At 55.2% G+C, this 18,711-nt stretch overlaps 1 protein-coding gene across 1 annotated transcript; it reads left to right on the top strand.

The window, feature by feature from the left end:
- Positions 1-3,086: 3,086 nt before the first annotated feature.
- Positions 3,087-12,955, top strand: ARHGAP33 (Rho GTPase activating protein 33). Its single transcript, XM_006867348.1, has 17 exons — positions 3,087-3,179; positions 3,744-3,866; positions 3,959-4,036; positions 4,122-4,188; positions 4,264-4,323; positions 4,419-4,571; positions 4,655-4,757; positions 6,508-6,652; positions 6,735-6,817; positions 6,902-7,009; positions 8,247-8,392; positions 9,031-9,184; positions 9,269-9,414; positions 9,489-9,563; positions 10,906-11,592; positions 11,688-12,079; positions 12,167-12,955. The coding sequence occupies exons 1-17, from the start codon at positions 3,087-3,089 to the stop codon at positions 12,953-12,955; spliced, it is 3,402 nt and encodes a 1,133-aa protein (XP_006867410.1).
- The last annotated feature ends 5,756 nt before the right edge of the window (positions 12,956-18,711 follow it).

Below are 18,711 nucleotides of genomic sequence, written 5' to 3'. Positions count from 1 at the left end.
CCTAGCCACCCCCCTCCTGAAGCCTCCGGCTACAAGCAACCCCTTCTCATTCCCGAGCCCCACCCCCACTGCTCCATCCTCTGCCTGACCCTTTTCTTCTCCCTTTCCCTTCTCCTGACTCATCCCAATCCCTTTCCGAACTAGCCCCCACATCAGCCAGGACCTTTACCTCCGCCTGTCCAGCCACTATACCTTCCTCCTTACCCCACCCCAACCCCAAGCCAGAACTGCACCTCCCGCCCGCTCCTTGAGTACTCGCCATCTCCGGCTCCTCGTTTCCTCTCCTCCACCATGTCCGTCTCCCACCATGCTGCTGCCGCTCTTTTATCCATTCATTCACTTACTGAGATCTCCTCTGTGCCGGCCTCGTGCTCCAGGCACAGAGAGAGTTGGATCTCATCCTGCCCTGGGGAGCAGGGGGAAAGACTCTGAGGGTGAGATCCAAGGATGGACTTGGGTCTGCAGAGGTATAGAGGGAGAACTAGAGTCTAGTCTGGGGCATCCTCATCTAGCGACTGATTAATTTATTCATCTGATTTTACCTAACCCCTGCTATGCACTGGGGATCCAGAGGGCAATCAGGCACAGCTGTTGTACCTGCGAGGAACTTCAACTCTGTGTCCAGCTGTGTTGGGCGGTGGGGCCCTATTCCTGGGGAGGTCAGAGCCCACTGCAAGAGATGGATTCAGCGCTAGACAGTGACATCTCAGGGTGATTAGGGCTGTGATGGAGGAAATACAGGCTGAAATCAGGGAGCCTTGAGAGATGAGGAGAGCCTGCCCCAGCCTAAAGGATGAGGAAGAACTCCCTAGAGGAGGAAATATGTGAGTTGAGACCTGAGGGTTAAAAAGTGAACCTAGGGAAAGGGGGAGGGGGGTGTTCCAAGCAGAGGAAACAGTCACTGCAGAGACTACAAGGTGGTGAGGAGATGGTGCTTTTGTTAGCCTGTTAGAAGTTCACAGAGAGGAACCCTGAGAGTAGGGGCAATGGGAAGCGATGGACCTGGAGAGGTGAACAAAGACCAACTCAGACCAAGGAGTTCAGACTTGATGTTGAGGACCACATGGAGCCATTGAAGGTCCAGGATCTCTGGAGAGACAGGGGCAGATCTGTGTTTTGTGAAAATGATGCTGGCGCGTATTGTGGAGAAGCTGTGTGTGTGTGTGTGTGTGGCAAGGGGAGGGAGGATTTGAAGCAGCAAGACTGATGAGATGGACGCTGTGATTGTCCAACAATGAGGAAAGGCACAGAGAAGCACCCATGGGAAGGTGACAGCTACTCAGTGGTCATGATTGGGAGGGTTGGGACCAGTGGCGAGCCAGTGCACCCTCCCTGCTCTCTCAATGCAGACCACACAAGAAAAGGCAACTCTTCCCCAGACCTGTCCTTACCTCCCCCTGACCTCCCACTTCCTCCACACTTAGGGCAGTGTGTGGAGCCACCCAGACTTCTAGCCCAGCTAGTGGGTAACAATGCTCCCATTGTTAGCTCCTAGCTCCCATCTCTGGGGTCCTCTGAGTCGTCTTTTTGCTTTGCAGGCTCGAAGCACTGACAGCCTGGATGGCCCAGGGGAGGGCTCAGTGCAGCCCCTGCCCCCAACAGGGGCGACCAGTGTGAAGGGAAAGCCTGGGAAGAGGTGAGGGATGAGGGAGAGGCTCAGCTGAGGATGGGGGTAGCCTCAGGAGCTGCTGGTGATGTCTGTCACCTGTCCTCCAGGCTCTCAGCTCCTCGAGGTCCCTTCCCCCGGCTGGCCGACTGTGCCCATTTCCACTACGAGAACGTTGATTTTGGCCACATTCAGGTATGAAGACTTTGCATCCAGGTGGGAAGGCGAAACCCTACCCCACCCCTGAAGCAATTCCAGCTGTGTACCTCTGGGCCTGGCTGCTCCACCCATCTGAGCAGTCCACAGCAGGAGTTGGAGGGACCAGGGTGGACCAAGAGAACTGCTCACACACTTAAGCATTTGCTCCATTATTCATTCAATTATTTTGTGTGCCAAGGCCCTGTTCTCTGACATCACCAGGCCTTGAGGAGGTCTCCGTCAGAGATTGTACAAGCCTGCATTAGTCAGGGCTGGGACAAAAGTATGGCCATCCTTTGCTTCCCTTTGCAGCTCCTGCTGTCTCCAGAGCGTGAAGGGCCCAGCCTCTCTGGAGAAAATGAGCTGGTGTTTGGGGTGCAGGTAACCTGTCAGGTGAGGCCACCGCTGCGTCTCACCTAGGGCCAAGGGACTGATTGTTGTGGTCCTCAGGTCAGTGCAATGAACCTCCTCTGTCCCTCCGGCTCCCACAGGGCCGTTCCTGGCCAGTGCTCCGCAGCTATGATGATTTCCGTTCTCTGGATGCCCATCTCCACCGGTGCATATTTGACCGGAGATTTTCCTGCCTCCCAGAGCTTCCGCCACCTCCAGAGGGTGCCAGGGCTGCCCAGGTAAACCAGCTTGTTGTCCCAGCCCCTGCTTTCACCATTGATGTGTCCTCCTCAACAATGTGCAGAATCGTCAGGATGGTGGGGATAGATAAAGATATCGTCACGAGAATGTCCCCACGATATAGGCTCACTATGACTTGGAATCAACTCGACAGCAGTAGGTATGCATATGACACACAAGGAGCCCTGGTGACATAATTGGCTAAGCATTGGGCTGTTATCCAAAAGGTTGGTGGTTCAAACCCACCAGCTGCTCCTCAGGAAAGATGAGGTAGTCTAACAGCCTTGGAAACCCTATAGAGCAGTTCTAATCTGTCCTGTAGATTCGCTGTGAGTCGAGCAGACTGGATCATGCCCTACAGCTTAACCAATTAGAAGGAAGAGGCCCTTCCTTCTAAATGATGCGGCAGAATTCTGGAGGCATCATTTAGTTTAGGATCATAGGACAGTCAGGGATTTCCAGTGGAGGGACAGGCGCTTGGGACACCATAGTCACCATCTGATATGACAAGATTTTAGTATTGAGCAGCCAGGCAGCACAATGTATCCAGGGTGCATTTTATCCCTGCCCCGAGGGGAGCTAGGGCAGCATGGGAGGGCAGGGGCCACTTTTGGTTCCCCCTTGGGAGCCCATTGTGACCATCTGCCCCCAGATGCTGGTGCCGCTGTTGCTGCAGTACCTCGAGACCCTGTCTGGACTGGTGGACAGTAACCTCAACTGTGGACCTGTGCTCACCTGGATGGAGGTGAGCCCCATCTTGGTGTTGGGAGTGAGTGAGAGGTGTCTGAGGGGCAAAACCAGCCTGGGAGCATGTGTGGGCAAGAAAAAAATGAGCCAGAGTGGAGGAGGCACTGGTATTTTAGTGTCTGTGTGGGCACACGTCTGTGAGAGAGGAGAGAGAACGTGTGTGTGTGTGTGTGTGTGTGTGCGTGTGTGTGAGAGAGAGAAAGAGAGAGAGAGAGCTAGTGAGCAGGTGCTAAGGATATAAAGGTCTATTGGTGAGAAATGGGTCTGGCTGTACCTCACAGAACACTGGGCTACAGTGGCTAAACTGGAGAGGTTTTTAGGTAGCAAATATGTAGTGTCTGCCATGGAGAATGAGGGGCAGGGGCATCATGGATTTGTGCAGGGAAAGAACAGGTTTGTTTTGGAAAGGGCAGGAGTTTAGCAGTTTGAGCAACAGCTCTGAGTGAGAGTCTCTTAAGCAGGGGGGTCAGGTGGTGACCTCCATTGGGCATGGAGGAACCTTCCCTGCGTTTATTATCGCTTCCTTCTGGCCTCTCCTGGCCACATGACCTCTCCATCTCAGCTGGACAATCATGGCCGTCGACTGCTCCTCAGTGAGGAAGCCTCGCTCAACATCCCTGCAGTGGCCGCCGCCCATGTGGTCAAACGGTACACAGCCCAGGCACCAGATGAGCTGTCCTTTGAGGTGAGGCTGTGGAGGAGTAGACTCCAGGGAGGGGGGCTCCCCATTTCCCCTACTCCCTCTGACCCCCACTCCTCCCACCTGCTCACACCCAGGTGGGAGACATTGTCTCAGTGATTGACATGCCACCCACAGAGGATCGGAGCTGGTGGCGGGGGAAGCGAGGTTTCCAGGTGAGCTGGACTTGGGCTGGACAGGTGGGGCTGGGATACTGTTCGAGCTGGGGCAGCCTCCCCACTAACCCCAGACCCTTGGCAGGTGGGCTTCTTCCCCAGCGAGTGTGTGGAGCTGTTCACTGAGCGACTAGGTACTGGGCTCCAGGCAGGTAAGTTCCATGGACGGGGGCGGGGGCATCCTCTGCATTACTGCCCATCTTGCCTACTTATTATTCATCCCACAGACAGCGACGGCCCCCCATGTGGCATCCCAGTGCCCCAGGGTGTCTCCTCTCTGACCTCAGGTATGGAAACAAGGACCAGGCCCCTGTCCCTTGCCCACTCGCCAGGCCTTTGATTGCACTGACTCACCCTGTGTGGTCTCCCTTTGTGCCCACAGCTGTGCCCCGGCCGCGTGGGAAACTGGCTGGCCTCCTCCGTACCTTCATGCGCTCTCGCCCTTCGAGACAACGGCTGCGGCAGCGAGGGATCCTGCGGCAGAGGGTGTTCGGCTGTGACCTTGGGGAGCACCTCAGCAACTCAGGCCAGGACGGTGAGGCCTGAGCTGAACCGCCTCCCCCACCCCTCCCACCAGGCCTCTGCCTGCTCAGTCCCAACCCTGCTGTTTTCTCCCAGTACCCCAGGTGCTGCGCTGCTGCTCCGAGTTTATCGAGGCCCACGGGGTGGTAGACGGAATCTACCGACTCTCGGGCGTGTCCTCCAACATCCAGAGGCTGAGGTAAGGCCCCTTCACCAACTCTTCCTTCAAAAAGCAGGTCCTATGCCAGCTGCTGGGGTCACACAGAGCTATCAGGAGTTAGGATGCACAGAACCAGGGTGGACCAAGACTAAGAGGTCAGGGAGGGCTTCTGGGAGGAGATGACATGCCAGCTGAGGTCTGAAGGGTGAGAATATTAGCATCCCAAGCAGAAAGACCAGACTTCACTGAATGCCTGCCATACAGCAAGCACTGTTTTAAGCAATGGGGACACACACAGTGGTGCATGCAGCAACCAGAAAACCCTGTCCTGACGGGGATCACAGACAAACACGGCCGTGATAGAGATGCTGGGGAGAAAAAAGCGACTGGAGTAAGGAGGAGAGCAATAATACTTCAGGCTAGAGGGTGACAGTTTAAATGGGGTAGGCAGAGAAGGCCTCAGGGGGAGACTTCTGAAGGAGGGGAGGGAGTTAGCCGTGTGGACCACCAAGGAAAGTGTTCACAGAAGAGGGACCTGTCAGTGCGGTAGATGTGCAGCCCCTTTTTTTTTAACTTTTGATTGTAAACTGGGTGAAGGTTTACAGAGCAGAACATCATTTTTCATTCAATTCATTCAGGTTTTGTTTCATGTTATCCATTGCAATCCACACGGTATAAAATCACTTCACTCACTTCCTATGTTTCCTGTTTCCATTCCTCCTCCTTTCCTAATCCTTCTGAACTGTGTCCTTGGGGAAATGGCTGCCCTTTAAATCTCCAGTGGTGATCTATCCTAAGGAGGCCCACCGCCCTCGTGTTCTAATTCTCCTTAGTGACCTGTCTGGCTACTGTTTGGTTGAAAATTGAGCCATCGTGGTGACTTCAGTTGCAGACTTGAAGGGTACTAAAGGCCATAGATTTAGGGAGTCCACCAGTCTAGTCTCTCTCCCATCTGTGAGCCTGGTTTTTCTTTGTGATTTTGAATTTTGTTCCACAGTTTCCCCCACTATATCCAGAACTTTCTAATGTGATTGCTTTCAGAGCAGTGGTAATGGTAACCAGGCACCATCTAGTTCTTTCGGTCTCAAGTCCGTAGAGACTGCTGTTCACGTGGTCTGTTTGTCCAGTGGGCTGAGTGTTTCCATGTCTCTTTGCTTGTCATCGCTCTTAGTTCAGGGCCTGTTTGCTGACTGTTAATTTTGGCTTTTACTCTGAGTGACGGGGAACACCTCTGAGGTTAAGAGGAACAGCATTCATAACCAGAAGTGGGAAGAAATGCGACAAGAGTAAGGGACTAACAGGAGGCCATAAGGTCAGAGCGCAAGTCTGGGGGACCTAGTGAGCGACAAGGTCAAGTGGTCTTGGGTGGTGGGAGCTTTTACCTTTGAGCAGTGGGACACCTCCAGAGAGTCGTGAACAGGGGCTTGCTGTGATGTGACCTTCATCTTCCAGTGACCTCTTGAAGCCAGGACAATGGTCCAACACTGTGGTAGGAGGATGGCCATACTCTGAAGTCAGATAGTCTTGGGTAGCCACAGGCAGGGGCATCGCCCACCTGATCCTCAGTGTCTTCTCTTGAAAATGGAGCACCCTCATCTTTGCCACACACACAGGCTTATTGGGGGTGGGAATCAGTCATTTTTACGTCTGACAAGCCCAACACAAAACCCAGAGAAGAGGGTCTCATCCTTCTGTGGGCACTTGTCAGCAGGAGGCGGGGCGAACGGGATACCACTGGGTAGGTCAGCTCTAACCCGAATCTCCCTCTTCCTTGGCCTGGTGGCCTCAGGCATGAGTTTGACAGTGAGAGGATCCCGGAACTGTCTGGGCCTGCCTTCCTGCAGGACATCCACAGCGTGTCCTCCCTCTGCAAGCTCTACTTCCGAGAACTGCCAAACCCCTTGCTCACCTACCAGCTCTATGGGAAGTTCAGTGTGAGTAAGGGAGCTGGGCAAAGTTGGAGGGCTGCTGGGATGCATCTGGCCCAGCGGCCATCATGCCTGTCCACAACCTCAGGAGGCTATGTCAGTGCCCAGAGAGGAAGAGCGCATGGTGCGGGTACATGATGTCATTCAGCAGCTGCCCCCGCCACACTACAGGTACACCCAGGAGAAGTGGGGAGGAACTGGGGAAGCGGGTCCTAAGAAGGTGAGCTCAGGTGTCTCCCTCCAATCCCACCCCAGGACCCTGGAATACCTGCTGAGACACTTGGCCCGCATGGCAAGCCACAGCGCCAACACCAGCATGCACGCCCGAAACCTGGCCATTGTATGGGCTCCCAACCTGCTGCGGTAAGCCCTCCCCCCTCAGGAGCCAACTCAACTTTTGTTCTCTTGTCCATTGATTTAACACATTTATCAAGTGCCTCCCATGTGCCAGAACCTTGTCTCTGAGCACCGAGGACACAGAAGTGAGCAAGGCCCTATCCCTCCTGACCTCACATTATCATGGGAGAGATGGACAGTGAGCCACCAACAAGAAAAACACAGAGTGACATCTAAAGATGATGGATGCCAAGGAGAAGTGTGCAGGGGAAAGAGATTCTCCAGGTCATGACAGCTGGAACTTTTTAGATAGTCAGGGAAGGCGTCAGTAAGAAATCTTTCTATGACTAGCAATAGAGAATTTGGTGGTGACCAAGACAGGCAAGCTCTCTGTCCTGAAAAAGCTCACATTCTTTTGAAGAAACAGATCGTAAGTAAATAAATCAGTAAAATGGATGGTATGCCAGATGACGGGTATAAGAACTATGGACGAGAACGAACAGAGAAGAAGGAACCGGAGTAGAGAGAAGGGTTCTGATTTTAAATAAAGTGCATGGGGAAAACCCCACTAAGAAGATAAGATAGCATTAGAATCAAGATGGGAAGGAGGTAGGACTCACGTGGACATCTGGGGTGGGGCAAACCAGACAGAAGGAGCAGGGACAGAGTGGCAGGAGTTGACTAGAAGTCTGAGGGGCGGAGATGATGATGTTGTTAGAATGATGGAGTGACCAAATGAAGGGGTGGCTTGCGGGTCCAAGTGAGGACTTGGCCTTTTTACTTGAATTGAGGTACAGACACGGGAGGCCTGAGCCAAGGGAGTCCTGACATGACTCAGGTATTCAGAGGCTGCCTCTGGCTGCAGGACAGGAGTGAGAGCAAAGAGACCAGGGAGGAAGCTGCTGGGCTACTTCAAATAAGAGGGGATGTGGGCGGGACCCAAGTGGGCACAGTGGAGGAGGAGGAGTTTAGATTCTAGAATGATATGGTAGATGGAGTCAGCTGGGTTTGCTAACAGATTGGATGTGGGTGTGAGGGAAGGAGGGGTCAAGGAAGACCCCAAAGTATTTGCCCTGAGCCACTAGAAAGACTTCCTTGATAAAGACAGGGAAACTATAGATGGAGCAGGTTTTGGAGAAGGTTGAGAGCAGAGCTGTAGATGTGCTTACTTTGAGAAAGAGCGTTGAGTACTCATTGCTTCTGTTGGCTCGCGGCCTTGCCTAGTCAGAGCCCAGCAGCTCAAGGCCCCTGTCACCCCATCCAGGTCCATGGAGTTGGAGTCAGTGACACTGGGTGGAGCTGCAGCTTTCCGGGAGGTGCGGGTGCAGTCGGTGGTGGTGGAATTCCTACTCACCCATGTGGATGTTCTGTTCAGTGACACGTTTGCCTCTGCTGGACTCGACCCTGCAGGTACGCACTATCCCCCAGCCCAGGACATCCTCACTACTTACCCCTTCCTTGTCAGGACAATAGTGGGAGGGCAAGTGGACCCCCAGCCCTATTCCAACGCCAGTGATGCTGGACTTCTTTCCCAGCTCTTTGAGGACACCCCCTACCCCCACCCCCAGCCTCTTCCTTATTTCAGCTCCTCCACTCAAGATCCCCACTTCTTGGCCCTGACTTTGCTCTTCCTTCACCCATTGTAGCTCCTGGGGGCACTCAGGCCATGGGTCCACCTGGGAGGAGGTGGGAGGTCCCCAGACTTGGCCCCGCCCTGGCCCCTCCCAGACTCCCTGCCCTGCCCTGGACCCCAGCCCAGTCAGGATTCAACACATCGGAGGGCCCTCTGGCCTGAGGTAACTGAAGCCAGAGCCACTGCCCTCGCTGGCTGCTGGGAGCTGCCTCCTCATCAGCTCGGTCTGCCTCACTCCTCCTCCTCACCTGCCTGCTGCCCACCCATTCCCGCCTGATTGGCCCTGGTCCCCTGCCTTGCCAGCCCGGGTGGGCACGCTGTGGGGCCGGCCGGGGCTTGGGCTGTAGCGCTTGGCTTTGCCTGTGGCCTTGGGTGGCCCCAGGGCTGACTGCCACTCACTCTCCACATTCCCCAGGCCGCTGCCTTCTCCCCAGACCCAAGTCTCTCGCAGGCAGTGGTCCCTCTACTCGCCTACTGACATTGGAGGAAGCCCAGGCCCGCACACAGGGCCGATTGAGGACCCCCACCGATCCCCAAACCTCTAAGGCCCCAGCCTCCCCTGTGGACAGGTGAGTGAGCCCTGGGGAAGGCAGAACCCAGGCCTGGAGGCCCGATCTCCTCACTCCACTGCTTGTATCTCATCCAAACCCCAGGAGGAAAAGGGAGAGAGGAGAGAAGCAGCGGAAGCCTGGGGGCAGTAGCTGGAAGACCTTCTTTGCACTGGGTCGGGGCCCTGGGGTTCCCCGAATGAAACCTCTGCCCTGGCTGGGGAGCATCCGCACCCCATCACAGCCTTCAGGTCAGAGGTCGGGCAGTCAGCATGGGGGAGGCAGGGTGTGGAGTGTCCCCCGTGATTTCAGCCTCTCTTTGCAGGCAGCCGAGCTGATACGGTCACATTGCGATCTGCCAAGAGTGAAGAATCCCTGTCATCCCAGGCCAGCGGGACTGGTGAGCACAGGGTGGGCCATCCCAGTGCCCAAGTGGGAGAGGCCGGGGCTCCTGGGATTGCTTTCCAAAAGCTGCACTTCACATTTGGGCGACTGGGGATTTCAAATTTTGTCATCTGGACTTCAGGTTCAATGAGTTGGATAAAATATCACTCTTGGTTCATGACACATTATAATCATCGGCCCATGCAGGGTGCTTTGAGACAGTCTTTTACTTGTTCATTCCTTTAAAAAAATGTTTTTAAATCATCTAATGACCACCCATGGACCTACGATGCCAGAACTCAAAGAGCCCCGAGACTTTACTGTGAGTTCCCTCCGTCTTCTCAACATGGCTTCCTCTGACTTTGATGGTCAGAATCCTCTTGCTTCTAAGGTTTTATCATGTACACGTGTGCACTTCAGTAACGAAGTGTTCACTTCTGAACCTTTGTTTAAAGAATATCATAAGAAGAGGGCATCATACTTATGTGTGTGTGTGTGTGTGTGTGGGGTGCTTCAAAAAGTTCATGGAAAAATTGAATGAAAAGATAATGGAATTATTCCATGAACTTTTAGAAGCCCCCTTGGCTGTGGAAGCTGACTTTTTAATTTAGCACTGCATTGGAAACTACCATCCAGGTCGATGAGCGTGGCTCAGCTCACTCCTTTCCATTGTTCTGTAGTGTTTTATATGTGGCTATCTCGTCACAAAGGAGCTCTGGTAGTGTAGTGAGTAAGTTATGTGTTGGGCTGCTAACCTTTAAGATCAGCAGTTCGAATCCACCAGTGGCTCCATGGGAGAAAGATGAGGCTTTCTGCTCCCATAATGATTTACAACCTCAAATGTGGGGGTATTCCAGATTTTGGTAAGGAGGCCCTTTCTGAGAAGGTCCTATGTATAAATCAAGATCTAAGGACTCCTGGTGTGGCGCTGTAAGATTCGCACTGGACTGTGAACCACAAGGTTGGTGGTTCAAACCCACCAGTTGTTCCTCAGAAACTGACTTCATGGCACACCACCACCACCATCCCATCCTGAGTTGCTTCGCATCCTACTCGCCAGGGATTGAGGGGCTCCTCTGAGTAGTCCCTGCCATGCCCACACTCCTGTGAGGTTGCTTTGCCACGTGCCCAGGAGTGGAGGTGTTTTTCTGTAAGGTGTGTTCCATTCAACCATCCAGTTGTTTTCCAAAAACTCTTGTCTCCGCTGGGCTCCTGGCAGCTGTGGTGAGATCTGTTGGGGTTGTTGGACTTCAGTCTGGCTTGGGTCTGGAATGTTCTCGTCACTCCATGCTCTTCATCCTCACTCATGCCTGAGGATGTGAAGTTCTGACCCCTACACCCCGCCCCCACGCTTCCAGGCCTCCAGAGGCTGCACAGGCTGCGGCGACCCCATTCTAGCAGTGATGCCTTCTCTGTGGGCCCAGCACCGGCCGGTTCCTGTGAGAGCCTGTCCTCCTCCTCCTCCTCGTCGTCGTCTTCGGAATCCTCCTCCTCCTCATCTTCTCAGTCCTCAGCAGCTGGGCTGGGGGCTCCTTCTGGGTCCCCCTCACACCGTACCTCAGCCTGGCTAGACGATGGTGATGAGCTGGATTTCAGCCCACCCCGCTGCCTAGAGGGGTTTCGGGGGCTTGACTTTGATCCCCTTACCTTTCGCTGCAGTAGCCCCACCCCAGGAGACCCTGCGCCTCCAGCCAGTCCTGCACCCCCAGCCCCTGCCTCCGCCTTCCCACCCAGGGCAATCCCCCAGACTCTCTCACCCCGTGGTCCCACTAGCCCTGCCTCACCCACTGCTCTGGACATCTCGGAACCCCTGGCTGTATCAGTGCCACCTGCTGTGCTGGAGCTACTGGGGGCTGGGGGGACACCTGCCTCAGTCACCCCGTCACCACCCCTGCCGCCAGCCCTCAGTCCCGGCCCGGGCTTGCGTCCTCATCTCATCCCCATGCTGCTGCGTGGCGCTGAGACCCAGCTGAGTGACACCTGTCATCGGGAGATCTGCAGCAAGCTGGCACTTCCCAGTCCCCGGGCGCCCCAGGGCCAGCATGGTAGGTCTTGCTGGGCCCACCCACATCCTTAGAAACCCTGAAGCAGAGCCCACCCAGTACCAGACTGATGCCCCTTTCTATTTTTCTCTGTGTAGGTCCTGGTTTGGATTCTCCGCTGCTACCCCCACCACTGTCCCTTTTACGTCCTGGGGGGGCCCCACCCCCACCCCCCAAGAACCCAGCACGCCTCATGGCCCTGGCCCTGGCTGAGCGGGCTCAGCAGGTGGCCCAGAAACAGAGCCAACAGGAGCATGGGGACACCGCCCCGGCCCCCCGCTCCCCTTTCCGCCGCTCACTGTCTCTGGAGGTGGGTGGGGAGCCCCTAGGAACCTCAGGGAGTGGGCTGTCCCCTAACCCCCTAACTCACCTGGGTGCCTGGGCCCCAGGACCTCCACCCTACCTACCAAGGCAACAAAGTGATGGGAGCTTGGTGAGGAGCCAGAAACCCACAGGGGCCTCAAGAAGGGGACTCAGAGGCCCCGCCCAGGTCAGTGCCCAGCTCAGAGTGGGTGGGCCTAGCAGGGACACGCCAGGGACTGTAGCCCAGTCACCGTATTCTGTCCCTTCTTCGCAGGTTCCTACCCCTAGCTTCTTCTCCCCAGCCCCCCGGGAGTGCCTGCCGCCCTTTCTCAGGGTCCCTAAGCCAGGCTTGTACCCCCTGAGCCCTCCATCCTTCCGGCCCAGCTCCCCAGCCCCTGTCTGGAGAAGCCCTTTGGGACCCCCTGCACCACTTGACAGGGGAGAGAACCTATACTATGAGATTGGGGCTGGTGAGGGGTCTCCCTACTCTGGCCCCACCCGCTCGTGGAGCCCATTCCGTTCCATGCCCCCCGATAGGCTCAATGCCTCCTATGGCATGCTTGGTCAATCGCCACCACTCCACAGGTCCCCCGACTTCCTGCTCAGTTACCCACCACCGTCATCATGTTTCCCCCCTGACCACCTTGGCTACTCAGTTCCCCAGCACCCTGCCCGGCGTCCAGTTAGGCCTGAACCCCTCTATGTCAACCTCGCCCTAGGGCCCCGGGGGCCCTCGCCCGCCTCCTCCTGCTCCTCCTCCTCCCCTCCTGCCCACCCCCGAAGCCGCTCAGATCCTGGGCCCCCAGTTCCCCGTCTCCCCCAGAAACAGCGGGCACCTTGGTGCCCCCGCACTCCTCACAGGGTACCTGGGCCCTGGGTCCCACCGGAACCTCTCGTGCTCTACAGGGCAGCCCCACCAGCCTATGGGAGGGGGAGTGTGCACCACCGAGGGTCTTTGTATAGAAATGGGGGCCAGGGGAGGGAGGGGGCTGGTCCCCCACCCCCTTACCCTACTCCCAGCTGGTCCCTCCACTCTGAGGGCCAGACTCGAAGCTACTGCTGAGCCTGAGCCGGGAGGGCCCTTCCTCCCTTTCCTTCTCCTCACTGGATCATGGCCCACCCCATCCTGTGTTTTGTATTTCCATGAGCTCCTCACCACTTCCCCAGGTTTCTAACTTTGTAACTTACTTTTGATGTGGGTCCTTAAATTGTAATCATAGCTTCCCCACCCTAGGCTGAGGGGCACACCATCCCCCTATCCTCTGCCCTGGGGGCCCTTGCACAAATCTGAGAGTGGGCTGGGCTGACACCCTGCCCTCCCTCTCCCTCCAGGAGCCCCTAATATGTCCTGCCCTGTGCACAGGGACTGGGGACAACTCCTACCCTCCCCCACTCCCCACACTCCACTAAACAACCTGACAAAATGAATAAAAATGGTGGAAATGTGGTCATTGGTGTCATTGGTGTCATGCTGGGACCCGGCTCAGGCAGCCGGGTAGGTTCCTTCATCACTTTCTGGGCCAGGCCCTGAATGGGAGTCACTCCTGGATGATTCTGAGGTGCACTGCCTGCAGACAGGGTCCTGGGGACCCTCCGGATCTGTGTCAGAAGTAGGACTCAGGCGGGGCTTGCCTTGGGGTTGGACTCCACCTTGTAGAAGACTCATTCTGAAGAGAAGGTGGGGGGATAGACTTAAAGGAGAGTCAGACGGGAGCTGCGACCCCATGGCCAGGGGACCTGGGCGAGGGGATGGGTCAGAGGATGCCCTCATATCCCTCCCAGTCAGTGGGGGGTAAGGTTCATAGGGTTAGGGGTCCAGCAGGGCAGCCCTGTGTGTACCCTAGCTGGGTTGGATCTTGGCTGAGAACTTCCTTTCTAGTTCTTCTACAAGCCTTGGGAGGCTAAATCCTGAGGGCTGGAGTACAGGGGTCACAGGTCAATGAGGGAGCAGGCAGGGGTCTCGGTGAGGCACTGGTCAAAGGAGAGGCAGCCAGGGAATTGGGTTGGTATGGACTGGGGAGGGCGAGTCATGGTTTAGTGACAGTCACGCAGGACTCTGAGGGCATTCCAACGGTTGAGTTGGGCTCCAGGCAGCAGTTGAAGCTAACCCTGGCTGTGGTCTCGAGACTGCAGCCAATAGCAGGGACTGGGGTTGTAGCCTAGAGTCAAGTTGCTACCTGAGACCCCAGCTGCACCCCTCTGAGTCCCGCTGTGGCCTAAGACCTATGTAGAGTGATGGCAGAGAGCTGATGGGTTTCCCATCGTTTCCTTAGTCCCCACATTCCCACCCTGGCTCCTGCTTGGGGTGGAATGGGGCCCGGGGACAACACAAGGGACACAGGTGTAGATGTGATCTTGGTTTGGGGGGTCATCTCATAGTATAATGTCTCCGGGGGATAGACCGGTTGGTTAAAGTATGGGACCCACCATCCCCTCCTCCTTGCCTTCTTACCTGATGGAGAACTCTGGGGTAGGGGGCACAGTGTGTGACCTGGTTCACTGGGAAGCTCACCTCAGGAACAAAGTCCTGTTGCGAGAAGGCTCAGCATGGGGACATGGGCTCCGCCACAGCCACCAGACAGCCCCTGCCCACTTGCCCTGTACTTCGGCCTCCCACAAGAGCCATCAGGTATTCTGCAGGCTGCCCCAGAAGTCAGGGGGCAGCCACCAGAGGGTGCAGAGCTGGGCTCTCAGCTGCCTCTAGCTTGGCTCAAACCTCGAGCTCCTCTCTCCCAGCTCCTAATAGAGTGCTTCAGTGGTGCAGAATGTAGTCACCCCCCAGTGAAGACCTCCAGGGCCCGAATGCACAGGCTATAGAGGTCCGAGCTGATGGTGGGCATGCTGCTACAAATCAGCTCAAACGGTAGCCATGGATCCATTCAGGAGCTGCCCTGCTGTGGAGCCTGAGGGGCCTGGGGAGCTGGTCAGTGTTGGACAGAGCCATGGGGGCAGGCAGGAAGGCAGGGACTCACTTGGGCTGCAGCCAATGCTGTTGCGGTGAGCACCTGGACTCTAGGCTGCCCACATTGGCCAGGCCTGACCACACCAGCTGTACACTATGCGAGCTGAGGCTGCCATGAGCGTACCAGCGGGCCTGCAGGAACCGCAGAGCTTCCAGAATCTGCAGCAAGAAGCAGCCAGGAGGCAGACCTCACTCAGTCCTTGTGGGTCCAGTAACTGCGTGCAGGCAACCTAGCTGTGACAGGTCTGCCAAGGAGTGTAGTGTCAGCAGCAGCAATAGGTTGGGGCTGTGTAGAACAGGGCACTCACAATGAGACCCCAATCCTACAGGGCATAGGCCACCATGTTCTTGGGGGCTGAAGGGCTGTACCAGTCACTGAGCCCCAGGGTCACACAGCCCAGCAGTGGTAGAGTCAGACACCCAGATCCTGCCGTGGCCATGGTGCCCTTCCTCACACCCACCTCCTCTGAGGTGCCCACTTTCCATGGGGGATCATGTCACTTCAGCAGGAGGGCCCAGTGTGAAGGCAAACTGTGGCTGTCATTGTACTCCCTGGTGTCCTTATGAAACACTGGAGTTGGGAAGGCAGGCAGGGGACTGGTCTGTGGGACTCGGGGAACTGCTGAGATAGAGCAACTGCAGGGGTGGAGATCATCCAACAGTGCACCAAGCTGGGTTCCAGGTGCTTCAGGTGCTACACACTCATAGGGTGGCCTCCACAGGAGGCTGGACAGTGGGGAGGGCAAGAGGGTGTAGGTCTGAGACTTGGACTGAGTTTTTCTTGTGAGGGAAGCAAGCAAGAGAGCTGGACTCTCCCCGGAGACCTGCTAGACAGCTAGGCAGGGATTCTGTAAGGGCCCATGGGGAGGCTGTCGCTCACTTAGCCTTTAAAATATAGTAGTTGCTTTTGTAAGTGTAATCGGCCTTGCCCTGGGCTGGCATTGGCTCATTGTGGTTCACGAGGAGTCTACCTTACCAGTCCCGGGGGCTACAGGCTGCTCAGCTGGGGATGGAAAAGTGTGGGCGTGAAGCATAAAGAGAACAGGTTTGGCTCCATTTCCCCAACCTCATTTACCTGGCTGAACCTCAAAGAAAGGATTGGGGGCCTCTCCCCATCTGCTCTGGCCTCAGTGCTCTGGGAAAAATAGCAGGCTGAGGATAAGTGTGGAGCAGCTGGGGATAGTGACCAGCCACAGCATGGACGGAGTCACAAAGGCTGCATCATGTCCAAAGTTGCCTTGCAATTTGCCCAGAAATGAAGTGGGGGCCAGCTCAGAGGAGAGGCAGGACTAGTGCTGATATTTGGGTGTGGCAGAGCTTTAATAGCTCCAGCACTCATATTGGAGGCATGGGGATGAGACCTGGAAGGGGTACTCATTCTGATGCCCCACTCCCACCTAGCCAGGGCACCACTCACCTCCCAGCTCAGCTTGTCACCACCCAGCTCAGCCCAGTCCCAAAGCTACAGCCCTGTTGGTTGGTCAAAAAGACCACAGGTGGTCATAGTGCACTGATGTGCTGCCCTGGAGGGAATGGATTAGGAAAGGGACAGAACAGAGACAAAAGGTGGCAGAATGGGGTCTTTGAGCATAAGAGGTAACAGGAGAATGGGAGGAGTCATGCGGGATGAGAAGAAGTTGAGGGGATGTGGGGTAATAGGGGAAGGGAGGATCATCAGGGGATAGACCAGGGCTTGTGAGGGAGAGAAACTAATTCCTACCCACAGCGACGCTGTATAGGGTTTCTGAGGAGCAGCTGGTGGGCTTAAACTGCCGACCTTGCATTTCAAACGGCTTTGCAGTCTGGTGTATTAACCCACAGCGCCACATCAGGTCTCATAAGGTTGCTGTGAATGAGAATCGACTCAACGGCACCTAACAACAGCAACAACACATCTTATAACAAAATTAATGAGAAGTGGACATTGAAATTGGGTAATTCTATTGCCCACAACTCCAATGAGTTCTCATCACACAGAGAACAAAATCCAATGAAATTCACCCTTCTTCAAGATCCATTAAGGTCTGGGCCTGCTCCCTGTTGAGTCTCAACCCTGTGAAGCATTCCCTTGTTGCCTGATGCTACTCCCACATGCCTGCTTTATTGTTACTTCGGGGCCTTTGCACGGGTGATTCCATCTTCTTTGAGTGCTCTTCCCCAGTATTTTGCTTGATTGACATTTATACTGTGGAACTCAAATATCATATCACCTCTTCCAAGAGGCATCCTGTCCTTTGTATCTTTCTCATTTCCATCACCTTTCTGCACCCCATACTAGATTACATTCACTATGACCCAAAATGTAGTGTTCCCCTCAATTCCCATCACAAATCACAGGGCCTTGTAGATGGTAGGTCCTCGGTACACAATTGTTGATTGCTACATTGCCTCTTAAGGAGCTCTGGTAGCGTAGTGGTTACGAATCGGGCTGTGAACTGCAAGATCAGCAGTTCAAAACTACCAGCTGTTCCACGGCAGAAAGATGAGGCTTTCTGCTCCCATGAAGATTTACAGCCTCGGAAACCCTGTACAGGGTCGCTAAGAGTCAGAACCAACTCCACGGCACTTAACAACAACAACAACAACAATATTGCCTCTTGACCCTTCTTCTACAGATGGTCCTGGCCACCAAACCTTCACCCCTCTTCAGGATCCTGGTGAGGCCAGCTGATGCAGACAGCCCACCAGGGTTTCTGGATCCTGCAAAGGAGCCCAGCTCCACGTAAGCAGTTAGGGTATCTGAGGACTAGGGACTCAAATTCTGGGCAGGGGTCACTAGAGATTTCATGAGAGCAGAAGGAAATGAAAGAGGAGAACTCTGGAGGTGAGGCCACAAGCAACAAGCACAACCAACTTAAGGTGGGCAGTCTCAAATGAGAGGGGGACTTAGAGGTCAGATGTGGAGGGAGACATCTGCGTAAGAAGACGGGTATGTTCTGAAGGCTGGAGGGTTGCACATTACAAGGGCAGGATCTAAAGGAATCAGAGAATGGAAGATGAAATCTGAGGGCTAAGAACTCATTCTGAGATGTGTTGTTGAGTGTCGTCGAGTCGATTCCGACCCATAGCGACCCTGTATAGGGTTTCCGAGGAGCAGCTGGTGAGTTTGAATCGCTGACCTTGCAGTTCAAACTGCTTTGCAGTCTGGCGCATTAACTCACAGCGTCACACTAGTCTGAGATAGGAGATGTAAAAGAGGGAAAGGTTTGAGGATATAGGATCTGGGGCTTGGAAAGGAGTCTGAAGGTGACTGACTGGAAGAAAAGAGGCCTAAGGGTTAGGATTTGAGTGGGGGTGGGGTCCTAGAAAGGAAGAAGGGTTGAGGGTGGGCTTTGGTGGGGGAAAGGAGCCTGAGAGACAGAGTGGGGTCTGAGGGTAGTGGGAGAGATCTGAGGGTAGGGTCTGCCTGCCCAGCTGTGGGAGGGTCTATTAGTGGGAGGTCTGAGGCCTGAGGATATGTCTGTACCTAGAGGGTGGGGACTACAGACTGGGGGAGGGATCTTAAGATTGTGTCTGTGGACTAGAGGAAAGGTCTACAGAATGAGACGGGGGATCTGATAAAAGGGTTGGGTGTAGGAGTTCAAGTAGGACTTGCAGATTGGGACAGGGTCTGTGGGCTGTAGGAGGAGTCAGAGAGAGGGGAGGGACCTGTGGGCTGTAGGAAGAGTCAGAGAGAGGGGAGGGACCTGTGGGCTGTAGGAGGAGTCAGAGAGAGGGGAGTGACCTGTGGGCTGTAGGAGGAGTCAGAGAGAGGGGAGGGACCTGTGGGTTGGGGGAAGAAGTCTGGTGGAGTTCTGAGGGCTCTGTAAGCACTAGGGGGAGTTCTCCGGACCAGACCTCAGATTCCCACCAGGTAG

This window comes from Chrysochloris asiatica, unplaced genomic scaffold (genome assembly GCF_000296735.1).
Source record: "Chrysochloris asiatica unplaced genomic scaffold, ChrAsi1.0 scaffold00104, whole genome shotgun sequence".
NCBI lineage: Eukaryota > Metazoa > Chordata > Mammalia > Afrosoricida > Chrysochloridae > Chrysochloris > Chrysochloris asiatica.
This window is presented reverse-complemented; position numbering and strand designations above follow the sequence as displayed.

Bases quoted from the DNA above. Each gene is read 5' to 3' on its own strand.
- ARHGAP33 (XM_006867348.1), top strand. From the start codon at position 3,087: ATGCTGGTGCCGCTGTTGCTGCAGTACCTCGAGACCCTGTCTGGACTG. The intron at 6,818-6,901 runs GTACACCCAGGA...ATCCCACCCCAG, and splicing joins CTGCCCCCGCCACACTACAG to GACCCTGGAATACCTGCTGA. The intron at 9,564-10,905 runs GTGAGCACAGGG...CCACGCTTCCAG, and splicing joins ATCCCAGGCCAGCGGGACTG to GCCTCCAGAGGCTGCACAGG.